The sequence below is a fragment of the Grammomys surdaster genome, unplaced genomic scaffold (genome assembly GCF_004785775.1).
Source record: "Grammomys surdaster isolate TR1022 unplaced genomic scaffold, NIH_TR_1.0 238, whole genome shotgun sequence".
NCBI lineage: Eukaryota > Metazoa > Chordata > Mammalia > Rodentia > Muridae > Grammomys > Grammomys surdaster.
Window position 1 is genome coordinate 2,449,409 of NW_021604683.1, and position 15,453 is coordinate 2,464,861.

Consider the following 15,453-nt stretch of genomic DNA (forward strand, 5'->3'; position numbering starts at 1 on the left):
TCCTGAGACGAGTGCTGAGAGCAGTCTTGTGTCCCCATCCTTATAGCTAAACAGGACCTGGGATGACTCCAGTCATGCTGCTGAGACCAAGTATCAAGGAGGCTCATGAATCCAACTGTGGAAGAGCCTTGGGGACGAAACCAGGACTGCAGTATCATCTCACCTGTGCACACGTGTGAATCTTCACTGTGGCTGTCCTGAAGGACTGGACACGGCAGGGAGAGCAAGAAAGTGAAAAAAAAGGAACTGACTTCACTCAGAGAAAGTCAGTGCCCTTCACATACGTAGCCAATTGCAGGCTAGGAAGCCTAAAGACAAATAGTGAGACCACAGGAAGATCACAAACCCACTGCCCTCCACAATATCCAGCCTCCAACCTCAAACTTCAGGTCTCACTTTTCACACTGCTCAGCTCTGTGTGTTGAGCTGTGCCCTCTCCTGAACGTAATGGTGGTGTTCCAACCCCATGACCTTAGACATGCCCGTGTTTGGAGATGGGGGTCTTTGCTAAGGCAATCAGGTAAACATGATGTCGCTTAGGTATTCTTGACTGGTGTGCTGACAGAAAGAGAAGTCTCAGCACAAACAGACACACAGCCGGGAGCTCAAAAGGGAGGCAGAGAGAGGGCGCTGTTCTGCATGCCCATGGCCACCACAGAAAGTCTGGAAGCCAACCCTTACTGCCTCGACCTCAGGCCTCAGGCCATCCTGCCAGGGCATTTGTCCATGGCCCCTGGTCTGTGTGCCCATCTCTACAGCTGTTGATCAGAACATCAGGGATAGCAACGAGGCTTACAGGGGTATCTGCCTATCACAGACCCCTATGCCTGCCCCCAGACAGTCTACAGGATAAGGCCTGGAATGGGAAAAGCACAGCTCTGATGTCCTCTGGGTGAGCAGAACAGGACTGGCCCCACCTCCAGCCCAGAAGGGGGCTGTGCTCAGTTAAGTCCTGTAGATTCAGAAGGACCAGAGAGACTCAAAAATAGGAAAAACAGGCATGACAAATACAGATAAATTTGTTTTTAATAAAGGAGTTAATTTTCTTTCAATCCTATATAAAACAATAGCAATTAAAAACTTCATTTCTGAAAGTAAAATATTTACATATTAACAAGTAACTGTGCAAAATTTACATGAAAAAATGGAAAGACGGGGATTTCCTAAAAGATAAAATGAAAGGTGTAACAGTTCTCAGGTGTCGTAAAAAATACTGATCAGCGTTCAGTTCACACGTGCGAATTGAAGTCTAACATGAGAATCCACACGGAGAAAGCCAAGTATTTACAGTCATAAAAGTACTATCAATAGACAATTTAATACAATAACCTCTGAAAATATAAAGAACCAATTAGTATATTTGTAATAAAAAAATAGGTACAAAGAAGGGGCTTTGCTCTGGACGCCTGTAAGGTTGGCCACAGCTTGCATACAGTCTCTTAGCAAAATAATTATAGTTTACATAGCCATTTTATGTTATGTGCCAAAAATTATGTACAATTACTGACAAAATACACCAACCATTTCCAACACTTGATCCACACTGAGAAACAGTCTGTTGTTGATTCTTCTCAACTCTGATTTTATTTCATCTAAATCTTCACTCTGAGCTAAAAACACAGTGCAAGTAAAATATATTTATGCTGAAAAGGTTCTTATTTCCTTCCACTTTACAGCTTCCAAACTGCAGCAAACAAATCGTATTTGTACAGGTGCTGCACCCCAGCCTCCACTGGCAGACAGGGGACCCTGCTTGGAGGTTGTGTTCCTGGGGAGTTTCATGTAGAAGGGAGGTAAGGGACAGGGTGGGGGTGGGGTGATAAATAGTCTAAAAAATCAGTTTGCTTCGCCAACTGACTGCTACAACATAAACTGAGAGATGAGGTCATCGGCTGTAGACATACACCTAGCGGGTGAGTCAGGGTGAGCAGAACCAAAACGCACACAGGATGAGCAACTGCTAATTATTTGCTAAGCGCTTCCATCAGTCTTTAAATATGGCTTGTTTGGCAAGAAGGCCACTCAGCCGAGGATGAGCTCGGGTCAGCTGTCCTGTGAGAGCATCCACAGGCCTTTGTGTTCTTTCTGCTGCAGACACGGTTTCTGCCGCACTGAAGAGCTGATTATAAACAGGAGTATAAAACTGCTCCATTGTAAAGAGGTGGCTGTTTAACAATATCCCATTTGCTTGTTACAAAAAGGCGTAATCTGCAAACATATAAAAACGTCCGCAAGCATCCCGTCAGAAACGCCGCTCATCCTGTTACTTAAGGAATGCTTTGTAGAGCAACAGTGAATGGCTTGTCTCACGCTCATTTTCTAAACAAAATATGAGGTCCCTGAGGTTGACCCGCGTGATTCTTTGCCGTGTGAACTGTCTGGGGGTTCCCACGCCGGAGCCACCCGGGACTGCTGTGCCTGGGCCTGAGCCCTGGTGAGGAGAAAGGAGAAGACATGTGCATTAGTGACCGTAGACCCGTTAGGAGGGAGGGGGAGATCCAAGTATCCCAAGAACCCTGGTTTTGAAGGAAACAGGCATGGCCAAGCTCCTTCCACAGTCCTGTTATTTAAGTCCCTAAGCCGGGCAGAGGCCCCCACTCCCCACTCCCCACCACACTCAGAACACCCATCCCCTCCGATGTCCCCATAGGCTTGGCCCTGAGTGGGAGAGAAGACAAAGCCAAGGCTCCCATCCAGAGGCTCTGAAGCACACAGCCCCTGCTCTCCATATCACACAGTGCAATACTGCCCAAGAGGCTTAGGTGAGGGGACCAAAAACCACACTTGATGCCACACCTGGGATTGTGCCATCCCTCTTTGGCTGACAGAGGCACTAGGCCTGAACTCATGGGCAGGGTAGGCTGGTGGTCAGCTGGAGAGGCCGACTGCTCAGCAGTCATGACGGTGATCCGCAGCCAAGGGAAGAGGCTCCCTGCTCCCCTGGCTGGGCCTTGCTGCAGACCCATCCCCTAGGCTACCAGCTATCCAGCGAGCTGAGCCCACTTCCTTCCTGCTCAGAGACAGGATGTACTAGGGCTGGCTTTTGGCCACTAAGCATCGGCCTCCAGCAGCGATCTCATCACTGCCTCCATCTGACCCACGCTGGGCTCAAACCACAAGATTCCCATAGACAGCTCTCCTCTTCTCTCAGTAGAGAACCAGGTGTGTCAAACTGCTCATGCCCATTCAAGTACACATGCTGCAGTGACGTCCTGACTGTGCCTCCATAGTCGAAGCTTAGGAAACTGGAAGTACCGCCTTCTACCCGTGAGGCCACAAGGTCCCAGGTGCCACTAGATGGCAGTACTGGCAGTCATAGGAAGCTGGCAGGCAGGCCAGGTACAAGTGGGCCTACATGACCTGGCCAAAGTTTCTTCATGCATATGACAGTCCAACTGAAGATAGGGTACTTTTCCTCAGATGCTGGGAGCCACCACTGTCCATCTAAGGCCCTGGCCTCCACCATCACCTTGGAGCTATGTGCTTTTGGGTGGACAATCTCCTTGGATGTTGTTGGCAGCAACAGTTCTAAGTAGTGTTCCATTCTGAGATTAGTGGTGCCTCAGTGAAAATGTGTAGCTAGTAGGAATAAGGGAAGATGTCAGTCTCCTAAAACCCACTTCAGGCTGTGCTTGGACCAGCACACATATGAGTTTCCTTCAGGAGGGCCTTGGTAATCTGGAAAGGAGCAACAAGCCAGTCTCTGGGAAGAAAGCCTGTAGAGGAGGTGGCTCTGCTGGGACCGGCAGAACCCACAGCTTCTGGAGCCCTGGAGCAGGCTCAAGTCCACACCACCTCTCCATTTTCAGTAGCGAGCTTCACTCTTCTTGCCTTGCTAAACCTGCTCCGAGTCACCATGACTACAGGCCCAAGAGAGACACTTAGGCAATGACGATGTGACACCCAGGGCCCTGCTGAGACCTTGCCTGGGCAGCAGGATGTGTGTGCCGCCAGAGTCCAGGCTGTAGTTCATGCCTCTACTTTAAGGTTCAACAGCCATCACCAGGGCTGGGATGGGCGGGAGCACTCATCTCAGGTACAATTTAAGAAGAGCTAAAAGTTAGAAATTGAGACACAGGATCAACCTAGCACACTTACTTTCTGATAAGCAAGTACTAGCAGTAATGAGGCCCAGACAGCTTCATGTCAGTATACCAACCTGGGCCTCCTCCCCGGCGGGACAGCTGTCACTGCTCCTCCTGAGGGGTCAGCAGTCAGGTGAGAAGAGGACACAGATGTGCTCTCTGTCCACTGTGTTCTACAGGTCTGGCCTCGTGAACAACAGGATGTGACTCGGGATGAAGGCACGGCACAACAGACGCTACACTCATTCAGGGTTTGCCACAGCAACAAGGGCCTAACCCTCTGAATGCTCCTCAGAACTAGACTATGGCACCCAAGTGTATCCAAAACCCTCATGAGCTATGGGAGCACACACAGGTCATCCAACCTGTGGAGTCTCCGAGGCTCTGGGAGTCCTTAGCTGAGGGTCTAGGAAGGGTCATGGATGCAATGATTGTGTTCTTGGCTCCTGGGACTGAAGCTTCTGCTCAGAGCCTGGTACAGGGATCCACAGGAACAAGGAATTTGCCAGCATCCACATAAAAGCTGAAACCTCAGTTTTAACATGGGAACTACAGTTCAGAGGATGTTTTAAGGTATTTCAAGGGTGGGCGTGGACACGAACATAGACACAGAGACAGTCAGACAGACAGACACACATACTCACACACACACACAAACACAGACGCAAGCACACATGGACATGGACACACACAGTGTCCCTGGTACACGAGTCTGGGCCTCCTGGTTTGCGATGCTGGGGCTACCCACCTGACCCCGTCCAAGGCTATTGAAAGGACTAAATAAACAGGTGAGTCTACTTCTTGTCTATCTAGCTTTGTCTATTAAGGCCAGCCTTCCAAACACAGGGCCTGTGTGGTTAGTTCCATGTTCTAAGGGAAGAGCTGGGCTTCAGCTCCTCCCCAAGGTCACAATGCTGCAGTCTGACTCTTCTCCACCAAGGAGTCCTACTTCAGGAACAGGCTAGAGCTCTGTGCCTCAGAATAGAGTGAGTGTTCCTAGAAAAACCTCTAAGACCATGAATCTGCACCACTGTCTCACAGGCAGCCATTAGGTCAGAGTGCACTGGTAAAGCAGCCTACATAGGCCCAGACCTATCAATGGCTACCATCCTTACAGATGGGATCACTGTCCTCACTTCTGTGAACTGCCCCACATGAGCCATGCTCCCCTGCAAAACATCTGAAGAACACTAACAGACACTCAGAACTCTGTTAAGAAATGACATCAATTCTAAGAGGCTCAGCACAAGGGCAGCCTGGCCACCTCTCCAGTGTAAAAGTCTAATGAAACCCCTGGGAGAAACTGCCCCCATGTGAAGGCAGGGGTGTTAGAAGAGAGGACCCCACTCCTACAGCATGACCACACTCTCAACAAGGTTGCTCACAACTGGTGGAGACAGTCAGGGCACTTGAGAATGGAAGGAACCTAGGACATGTACCCACGTGGTCCAAACACAGGCAGTGAGGAAGGAGCCTCACAGGCTGCAGTGGGTCCTCAGATGGCAGAACAGAACTTCACACAAGGAGGAATGAAGGGGAAAAAATGAGGGGGGGAGGGGGGCTCAGGGTCTACAAAACAAGTCAGTAGACACCAGCAGATCAATCACAGCAAGATGTGGTTCAATCTAGATAGAGTTCTCAGGACTGCCAGGAGAGGGTGCCATCACCCCACAAGTAACAAAACATCCAGGTGCCACATTTGGAGGGAGAGTACAGCCAAGATGAGTCCCTGGCCAAACAGGGGTGACCAAGGGCAGTGCTGTGCCTGTGAGCAACAGGCCCTGGGTGCTCAGAGCTCAGAAGCACGGCCCTTACAGAGAGGAGAGACATAAGAGGCCGGAGTGGACACAAAAAGGAGTGCTAAGCAAGTCCAGGAAGAAGAAGGAAAACCAGAAAAGAGAAGGAAAAAAGATTGATGAGGGTCAAAAAGGCTGGCATGCAAAAAGCTCTGAACTTTGTAACTATGTAAACCAAGGCTTGCAGCACAGCGAGGGCCCAGAGCACCACAGCAGTGACAACAGCTCCCAGGGATTAACTTACCAAGGCAAGAGAAAGCACGGCACCTCTGCCTTTAAGCAACCTGCAGGTCAGGACAGCGATCAGCCACCACTGGACGGCAGCAGCAAAACCACGGCTGAGTTGTTGGAAGCTGGCTTCATCTTTCCCCAAACCGCTTAAGACACAGGTTCAATTAGCCTAGAGCTAAAAGCCACATCTCCAGGAGGCCAACCTCTCAGGATGGCAAGTGAATGGGGAGGCAGAAGGTGTGAAGAGAAGGCACCATCACATTACAGAAACCACCGTGAGACCAGGGACATTTACAAACTGTGTAAGGACGAAAGTAACCACAAGAACACAGACAAAAACCTTCCTTAGTACAACAGCCTTCACAAAGAAACCATTAGTGGCCATGAGCGCCTGTTACCCCAGCATTTGGGAGGTGAAAGACCAGCCATGCAATCAAAAAACTATAAAGAAACAGGGAGTACTGGTGCACACCTCTAATCCCAGCACTCTGGAAGCAGAGGCAGACAAATACATCTCTCTGAGTTCAAGGCCAGCCAGGTCTGCATAGTGACTTCCAGGACAGCCAGGGCTACACAGAGAAAACCTGTCTCAAAAACTAAAACAACGAGAATAACAAAAGTAAAAATGAATACAGGGCAGGTCATGGTGGCACAGGCTGGTAATCCCCAAACTTGATTTGGTGGGGGGAGGTGAGTTTAAAGTCATGCTTAGTCACAGAGCAACCTCAAGTCCAATCTAGGCTGCAGGAGCTGCTGTCTCGAACCTAAAGTTCACAAGCACAAGTAAAGACAGAGACATGAATGTGTATGCACACATGCATGTGCACTGCCTGTACACACGTGCGTGAAAGGCCACAAGTTAATGGCTACCTTATTTGTGTAGTGAGAATTTTGGTTTCTTTGAAAAAGACAGAAATATTATGGGAATGTTTTCATTTTAATCCCACGTGTGGGGCTACTTCAGACTGACCACAGCCGCTGTGATTTGCCTCGTGCTCTAGCAAGAGCTTGACTTTGCCAGTTACAGATGGTTTCTGTGGTTGTGGGACATTTAGAATTCTGGGGACTTTTCAGAGGGTAATAATGTCAGGGCCCTACCGCTCAAGATTCAGTTTGGACTATCCTAGGTCTCCCTTACCACTGCAGAATAGGTACCTGGGTACTCCAGGAGACTTACATTCTATTTCAATAGCTTCTTCTCAACTTCACCAGTACAGTCCTGATAAATCTGACAGATTACGTCACTCGGCTAGAGGCACTGAAAAGGTGACTTGGAGCTATACAGTCAGGGTCAACTACTTAATTTCACTTTGGCATGAGGAGATAATCCTTTGAAACATTAAATGAATATTAAATAGATTCCCTTTAGTAAAAATAATAATAATGTTAGCCCTCCACCCACCAAGAGTTTGTTGTTGGTGGGTTATTGGTTGCTGTTGATTGCTGTTGGTCAGTTTGTTAAGTAGTCATATGTAAAAAAAAAAGAAGAAGAAGAAGAAATTAGATACGAAGATCAAACTTGCCCTAAGGAACTTGACGCCCTGATCAGTAGAAAGTAGTCTAACAGTAATGTCACCCCTTTTCCCCTCTATCCTTCTGTTTCTCTGACTGGGCCTTAGAGGGTTGAAAGGATGGAAAAAAGAACCCAGTAAGTAGCTAAAGTCTGCTACATATTTGAGACAATGTCTCTCACTCACTGACTCAGCTATACTGCCACTTAGCAAGCCCTGGGTTCTATCCTCCTGCCCAGGGCTAGAATTATGGTATACACTACAGCACTTGGGTTTATGCCTCAACCAGGACTTACACCTTACAATAATTCAACAAGCCATAAAAACACCCAGCAGAAAAAGTTCACTAATGTCTTTTAAGTCCCCTGGTGTCCTTCTCAAGGTATGCAGCTGCTACCCAAGGTTTTACTCAGTTCTTAGCCTCACTTCTGTGTGGGCTTTGCAGGCCTGTACACTTGAACAGCAGACCCAGTTGCTGCAACTTTTTGGACAGCACATTTACATAAAGATTCTGGCCAAGGTTTTCTTCTTATCCCACACTCAGACTTTTTACCTATCATTGAACTGAGAGGGATGTACCTGTCCTTTAAGGTATAGTCTCCACACAAGAGAACACTACACAAGGAGTCACTGCTGGCACTAGGACTGGAGATGGGTCAACAGTCCTTGGCAGGGGCAGCACTGCCCTGCTGAAGTCACTACTCTGAGCTGACCCAGAATCTGTGCACACCTCCACAGCAGGACTGATCAAGCAAAGCAGACAGCAGTTTCTATGGGGATAAAGGCAAAATAGACTAAGAGGTCTGGTGACAACTGAGTTCAACTGAGATTTTAGCCAAGCTTCCCCAGGATAAAGGGTCATTCTCTATTAAGACTCATGTAAAAATAGCCAGAGCCACACACAGACAGGGGGTGCGGTGTTGTACTGGACTAGAAAAAAAAGTGCCCATGTCTGCCCAGAGCCGTAGTAACAGAATGAACAGCAAATGAGTTCAAAGCCACAGTGGACTGAAGCAACTGCTAAATCACGAGTTCAGCCCACATTCTTCAGAGGGAAACCACCCAGGAGCCTCATCACAGCAGATCCAAGGTGCCCAGCACTCAGGTGACAGGCACAACTGAGGGAGAACAGTAAGGGGAAACTGAGGCTGTAAGCTTCAATACATATGTTCAATACATAAGAGAGATCCAGCCATCATAAAGTGACAGACAGGGGAAGTCTGCCACTCACTAGATGGATGTTTCCAAAGAGCCTACAGATCAATAACAAATAGCCTACAGACCAATAACATATAGCCTACAGACCAATAACATATAGCCTACAGACCAATGGTTCTGTAACACCTTCCTGACGCTGCAGCCCTTTAATCCAGTCCCTCATGCTGTGGTGACCCCAGCCATAACATTACTTCACTGCTATTCCATAACTGTACTTTTGCTAACATCTGATGTGCAGGAGATCTGACATGTGGCCCACGGGAATCTCAACCACAGGTGGAGGAGACGCTGCTCTGGACACTCTCACCTGAAGTCTACGCTTGTAAATAGGAGCTGCACTGGAGCTCAACAGCCAACAGAAGCTGGCACAACGCCACCCTGGCCGAGGAACGTGACCCAGTCTGAAGGGCAGAGAGGAAAACAGTGATACAAATGAACACGGGCCACACCACAGCCCAGAGCATGTGTGACTGGAGACCAAGAGGAAGAGAGATGGGAACAGAATGTGTTGCAAACATACTCTAAGGCACGGACCCACATGTGAGTCTAAGCAGCTCAGCAAATGGAAGAAGCGGGCTCAACACCCAGAGACTGAACCTAAGACACTGAAAACTTCATAAAGAAGGCCCAAAGCATCAGCAGTCAGACCAGATGTACTACACACAGAAGCAAGGACAGGAAAAGTGACAACACACACCAGCACCCTAGAAAACCAGTGCAGAGAGTGTACAGGCAAGAATAAACATACCCAGTGCAGGCATGGACACCAGCCCTGGCTGCCAAGCCACGGGACCAGTGATGCACGGACCCAGCATCCTCAACAGCAACAGTGGAGACAACTGAGCAGTAGACAACAGGCCTGCTACTGCTCTTCCAAATGCAAATGAGAACTAATGGTTTAAAGCAAATGTAACCATTAGGGTAGCAAATAAGACACTCAGGTGCTGGAGAGATGGCTCAGTGGTTAAGAGCACCGACTGCTCTTCCAGAGGTCCTGGGTTCAATTCCCAGCAGCCACATGGTGGGTCACAGACATCTGTAATGGGATCTGATGCCATCTTCTAGTGTGTCTGAAGACAGCTACAGTGTACTCACATATATACAATAAATAAATAAATCTTAAAAAAAAAAAAAAAGACACTCAGACTTTTGGTCCAGGGAACAGGTGGCTACTTCTCTGGGTCACACACCCTGCAGGTCGTCCCCACCAGAGCCAATCCTGAATTACACTCCATGCTTTTCCAAGTCAGGCTGAACCTCAGCAGAGCCAATCATGTGAGCATGTGTTTGAGCTCATGTTATACGAACAAAAAGGCAACTTGAAAATCAAGTGTCCAATACAAGACCACGTCTCCACAGAAGGCCAGGAGCTCCCCTGGCTACTTAAGGAAGGCACTTTCCCACACCCTCCAGACCTCCTCGGCCTCATGTTCTGCTGTACCTCTGCTCCCGATCCTGGCCCAGCACAGTCCACTTTCCTCTTTTTCCTAGGCCCAATCGCTGCCAGTGCAGTGAGGTTGGCATCTCGCTGTCGCATCTGGGCCAGCTCCTGCTGCTGCATCTTCATGTTGGGAAGGAAACAGAACCATCATTGCTTCTATTGCTTTGAGTTCTTACTTCGAACATAGCAACAGCTACCAAGAATGTCTCAAGTTTCCTAAGTTACAACTTCTTTAAAGTTGAAGCTTTTTAAACTAAGGACATATCTGTGACCAAAAATAATTACAAAACTTTCTAAACAGAAGCTTACCTTAAAATACTCAGAAGATTAGAAGAAGGGGTTTAGGAAGCCTAACCTCACAGAAAAGTGACAGGGACTCTCCAGCCATGCAGACAGCACAGAAAGAGCCTGTGCCGACTGGTCACCCAAGAGCGTGAGTGAACAATGGATGCCCACATTCAGACACTCCAGGTTTCTTAACTCTTCTCTCTTCTGTGGACACCGAGTATGAACATGAGCTGAAAGCACAGTGAGGAGTCAAAACAGAAGCTCACCTCTTTTGCTTTCTGCTTCAACCTTAATTGCTCTGGGTCTTCTTGTCTGGATCGAGACTATTTTTAAAAGAAGGAGAAGAAGAAGAGTCAGGCCTTCCATGAGCATCACTGACCCACAGTACCATGTCCAATCTATAGCAGCATCTAGCCAGGTGATAGAGTTCCTGCTAATTCTATAAATGTTTACATCCAAATAACAAAAATTTAGGTAGTGTGCCATGAAAAAAAATGTCTTCCCTATTATCCAGATGCAGTGAGAGAGTCTTAGGCATATGGCTACCAGTCTGTCATATGCCTTTGACTCAGTGTAGACTGAGAAAGGCGGGGCAGAGCTTCCAGACATACTATGCTCAGGGGCTTATGAGACTGGCATTCAACTGTCACTCCTATTGCACAAAGAGCTTGACACTGGAATTAACATCTCTAGATGACTCTAATAATAAACAAAATACCTACCTACCTTAGCTCTGAGTGCTCTAGACTGAAGGACAATGTGAACCCACAGGGAAGGGAAGAGGTCAGAATCTTAAGAAAGCCCAAACCACCAAACATAGTGTTACACATCTTTAATCCCAATACTCAGAAGGCAGAGGCAGGAAGTCTCTGTAAGTTCAAGGCCAGCCTGGTCTACATAGTGAGTTCCAGGACAGCCAGAGCTACATAGTAAGACCTTATTTCAAAAATAAAACGAAACAAAACATTTTTTAAATTAATTAACTAAATAACAAAATGAGAGAGCCATATCTCTTATATCAAATCTCCAATCGGAGTGTATCCTCTGGCAGCACAGGAGCCAGGCTTCTGCCCACCTATCCAGCTCCACTCACAACCCCTTCTTCCAGGGAGGTGAACATGGCAAGCCAGTGTGCCTGGTGAGCGGCTTGGAGGGGAGGGTGGCAAGCTGAGCCTGAGCTGCAGACAGGGTTGAACTTGCCTTTGCTGCCCGCATCAAGATCTCCCTCTCCTGCTCATCTTTCCTCTGCTTTTCAATCTGATCCAGCTGTTCAAAGAATTTGAGCTGAGCCCGGACATCACTCGCTTGCTCATATCTGTCGTCGTCCTACCAAAAAAAAAAGAAAAGTCAGTAAAAACACTGTCTACCATGGATTTGGAACTTCAACAAGCATGAGCGGGCCTCGCACAGCTGGGCAGTGTGCACACAGCTCCATGGGGGTGGCAGCTGCTCACACCTCACCAAGACAGGGAGTCTCATCCAGTTATCAGAACTCCCCGAAGAGGTTTCCACTTGATACACTTTGGCCTTTTTAAGAGATATATAAGCCCTTCTGTGTAGAAACGTTTGTTTATTTTTGTTTTTGAGACAGGGTTTCTCTGCGTAGCCCTGGCTTGTCCAGGAACTCAATTTGTAGACCAGGCTGGAGTTGAACTCAAAGAGATCCGTCTCACTCTGCCTCCCGAGTACTAAGAATAAAGGTGTGCATCACCAAGTCCAACTTTAGAAGTGTTTTAAAGCTGACAATTCACTGTGAGCTGCTCTGAAGGCTCAGACACAGACTCCTTCATCAAGACATATTCTGGCTGAAAACCCACTTCATTCATTCATTCATTCATTCATTCATTCACACACACACACACACACACACACACACACACACACACACCCCACATGGCAAAGAGCCTGCAGTTGTAGCTCATGGCTCAAAATGGGCCAGGCTGCAGGAACTGGACACTTTAGATGGAATTAGATAAGACTCCATAATCTCCTAAGCTCACAGCCCCATCTTCCAAATCGGGATAACTGCAGAGCACCTGCCCAGACCAGATGCAAGAGCACCTGAGGTAGTGTGTGAACTAGGAGTGAGCACAGAACAACCAGAACAAGGCTTCCAGACAGCCCAGGTCAGGAGGCGAGAACACGAACATTCTCCCCGGGAAAACAGCCTCATTACCTTATAAGAGAAGTTTTTCTGCTGAGCCGTTTCAGATATTTTTTCTACAAGATTCTGCAGCCTTTGCTGTGTGGCATGAGACACGTAACTCACTACATCTGGATGCAGTTCCGTGATGCCGTGCTTTTTACCTGCAGGCCATGCAGAAAAAAAGCACTTTATGGTACTTACCCAGCTTCTCTCACGCACTAGTTACCGCTTTGTACAAAGGCAGTCTAAGCAGGAAGCAGACGGCCACTGCCCACCTTCTACTACCTGCCAGCCAACAGTGGACCTCAACCCGGTAAGCCCAAGACGAGGCAGTGGAGCTACTGCAGAAGGGTGGACTGAGCCTCGCCAGGGTCATGGAACACATCAGACAGAGGTCTAGACACTCAGCATCACAGTGGCATCTGGTGCAAACGTACCTATTTCCAGTATCCTCCTCTGCAAAGGTGCTGGGAGGAGGAAGGTGTCGTCTTTACAGGATCGGGTCAATGTCCCCACCAACTCAGAGTTTGTGGCCAATATTCTTGCACTTTCTTCAGACAGGTTCACTCCAGCCATAGACGCAACATCATTGATGTCATCATCATCCCTGCGAGAAGAGAGGAACATTTTGTGGCATGAGGAAATTACCACTCACTAAGGTGGTTCCAATTCAGTGGCAGCTTGCAAGGGGCAGGGAACAGCAGAGGGGCACTGAGATGGAAGGACACACACATACACACACATAAGGCTCCTACACTGGCCTTGCCCTGTTGTCTGACAGTGTCTTGCTACCTTGTTTGAAAATTAAAGTGTTCAAAGGAAGAACCGTGTGGGGTCACAGCTAAACTCTGTGCCCACAGTCCACAGAATGTTTCAAGAAAACAAAACCCAGAATACCATCTGTTGCTTTGAAGACTCCATGTTACCTGAAAACTTCTCAAGGAAAGAAAAAAATTCTTCCCTCAGTCACAGCTTTCAGGAAGTGGAGGAAGATTGAGCACAAAACCCACTCAGAGCCACCACAGAGCACTAACAGCCTGTCCCAGACAGATGTTTGCTTACAAAAATGGCCAATGTAAGAACCTGTCCACATGTGGCCACTGTCCCAAGACCAACTTCTTCACTGGGGAGGTCTGCATCCAGCAACAGGCCCTCCAGTGTCCCTCACTGAACACTCTGCAGCCTGTCTTTAATTCACACGCCCTTGGCACAGACTCAGTCATAGGACGAAAGGAGAGTCCCCCTCGCAGTCTGACCCTTGGAGGTCTTCACTGAACCATACTGCCCTTCCCATCCTGCTACCTGCTACTGTGTGTACTCCGAGGGTGACAGCTCAGTGTTAACCAGGATGTCGGAGGCATCTGAAGCTTGAACAAACTCGACCTCCCTTCTGTGTACACGCTCATCAGTGGTTCACTTCTACTCAGCGCTTTGGCCCTGCCCCATTTGATTCGGTGCCGACCATCCAGATGACCATCTCAGCCTGGGCGACAGGAAGGAGTCCAGCCCAACGCAGGTCACTGCCTCAGCCCTGTCCTGGCATGATGAGGTGGCCACAGCTCACACTGTCTTTTGCTTGTTCCTGCTCTAACCACTCTCCCCTGAAGAGCAGCCCTGGCCTTACACTGGAAAGTGGCTTCTAGTAGGTAAGATAAAGTGCTGGGAACGGGTGTACCCAAGCTCTTCAGCAAACCAAACAGGAACCCTAGCTTCCACTTTAGTTCCTAAGCATGCCTCCTCTGCCCAGCTGGGACTCAAGACTGCAGCAACTCTAGCTTACCCACGTTCCCTATCTCCAGCTCCCTCGGCACTGGCCAGAGCACCCAGAAGCCAGTAGTACAGGCATTTCTGCTATATATACACACCTAGCCTCTCTCTCAATCCACTCAGGTGACCTGTCCTGCTCTGCCTGGCTGCTGCTCCTTACCCTACAGAGCCAATACAGCTCCCAATTCTATCCAGCCCAATTTAATAGCTTTCAGGATGGAGAGTCTCCCTGAAATTCAAATAACCCCCATTTTTCAGTCACAGTGAAGGTCATAGTTTGGACTCTGGTGTGCGCACACAAGAATCTCAAGACACAGTAATGTCCAGGAAGACTGTTCTGTTCATCAAGAGTCACGGTGAGCAGGGTGACGAAGGTCATCTGTGTTATAAATGGTAGTCACCTTGGTGCACTCTGTTGGCACCAAGTCAGCTGACCTGTTCTCCATCCCTGCAGAGGGCATGAAACAAGCTGCTCCTCTGCATCCACACCGGGAGCCCACACTGACAGAGATGGATAGATGTGTGGTCAGACTCAAGTGGAATAAAGAGTCCTGACACTACCAGTGCCAAGAGACAGTATGGAAGTCAGCAGACAGCCTGAGTCCCTCCCGTGTTCTCACTAAAGCAAATAGGGCTTCAGTCCTTACCGAAAGGAGCCTCCCCCGGGCTCCTTGAGCTTGTTTTTCTGTGCAGCAACTGCTTGTGCAGATACAGTAGAAAGGGCTTTGGTTCCAGGTAACACGGTAGGTTTCACCACAGGGACTGCAAAGTCAAAGACACAGTAGACACCAGAGGCTGTAACTGGAGGACTGACTCTGCTGGCTTTATAAGCCCAGGAAGAAACCGCTCTCTTCAGTCAACAGTGACACTCTCAAAACCCTACCATGCACACATATTTAAGTTACAAGACTGGGCTGGTCAGTGGTTAAGTGCTTGCACTGCTCTTTAGAGGACCCATGCTCGGCTCCCA

The 15,453-nt window shown here is 48.4% G+C and overlaps 1 protein-coding gene across 1 annotated transcript in view; it reads right to left on the bottom strand.

Annotated features, from left to right (window-relative positions):
• Positions 1-1,075: 1,075 nt before the first annotated feature.
• Taf4 (TATA-box binding protein associated factor 4) overlaps positions 1,076-15,453 on the bottom strand; it is a 60,309-nt gene continuing 45,931 nt past the window's right edge. The window contains exons 10-16 of the mRNA XM_028774068.1: positions 15,131-15,245; positions 13,154-13,323; positions 12,747-12,877; positions 11,771-11,896; positions 10,837-10,893; positions 10,283-10,402; positions 1,076-2,431 (exon numbers count right to left, since the gene is read on the bottom strand). Of these exons, the coding sequence (XP_028629901.1) occupies positions 2,264-2,431; positions 10,283-10,402; positions 10,837-10,893; positions 11,771-11,896; positions 12,747-12,877; positions 13,154-13,323; positions 15,131-15,245 (887 nt within the window). The 3' untranslated portion in view covers positions 1,076-2,263. The remainder of the gene's footprint in view (positions 2,432-10,282; positions 10,403-10,836; positions 10,894-11,770; positions 11,897-12,746; positions 12,878-13,153; positions 13,324-15,130; positions 15,246-15,453) is intronic.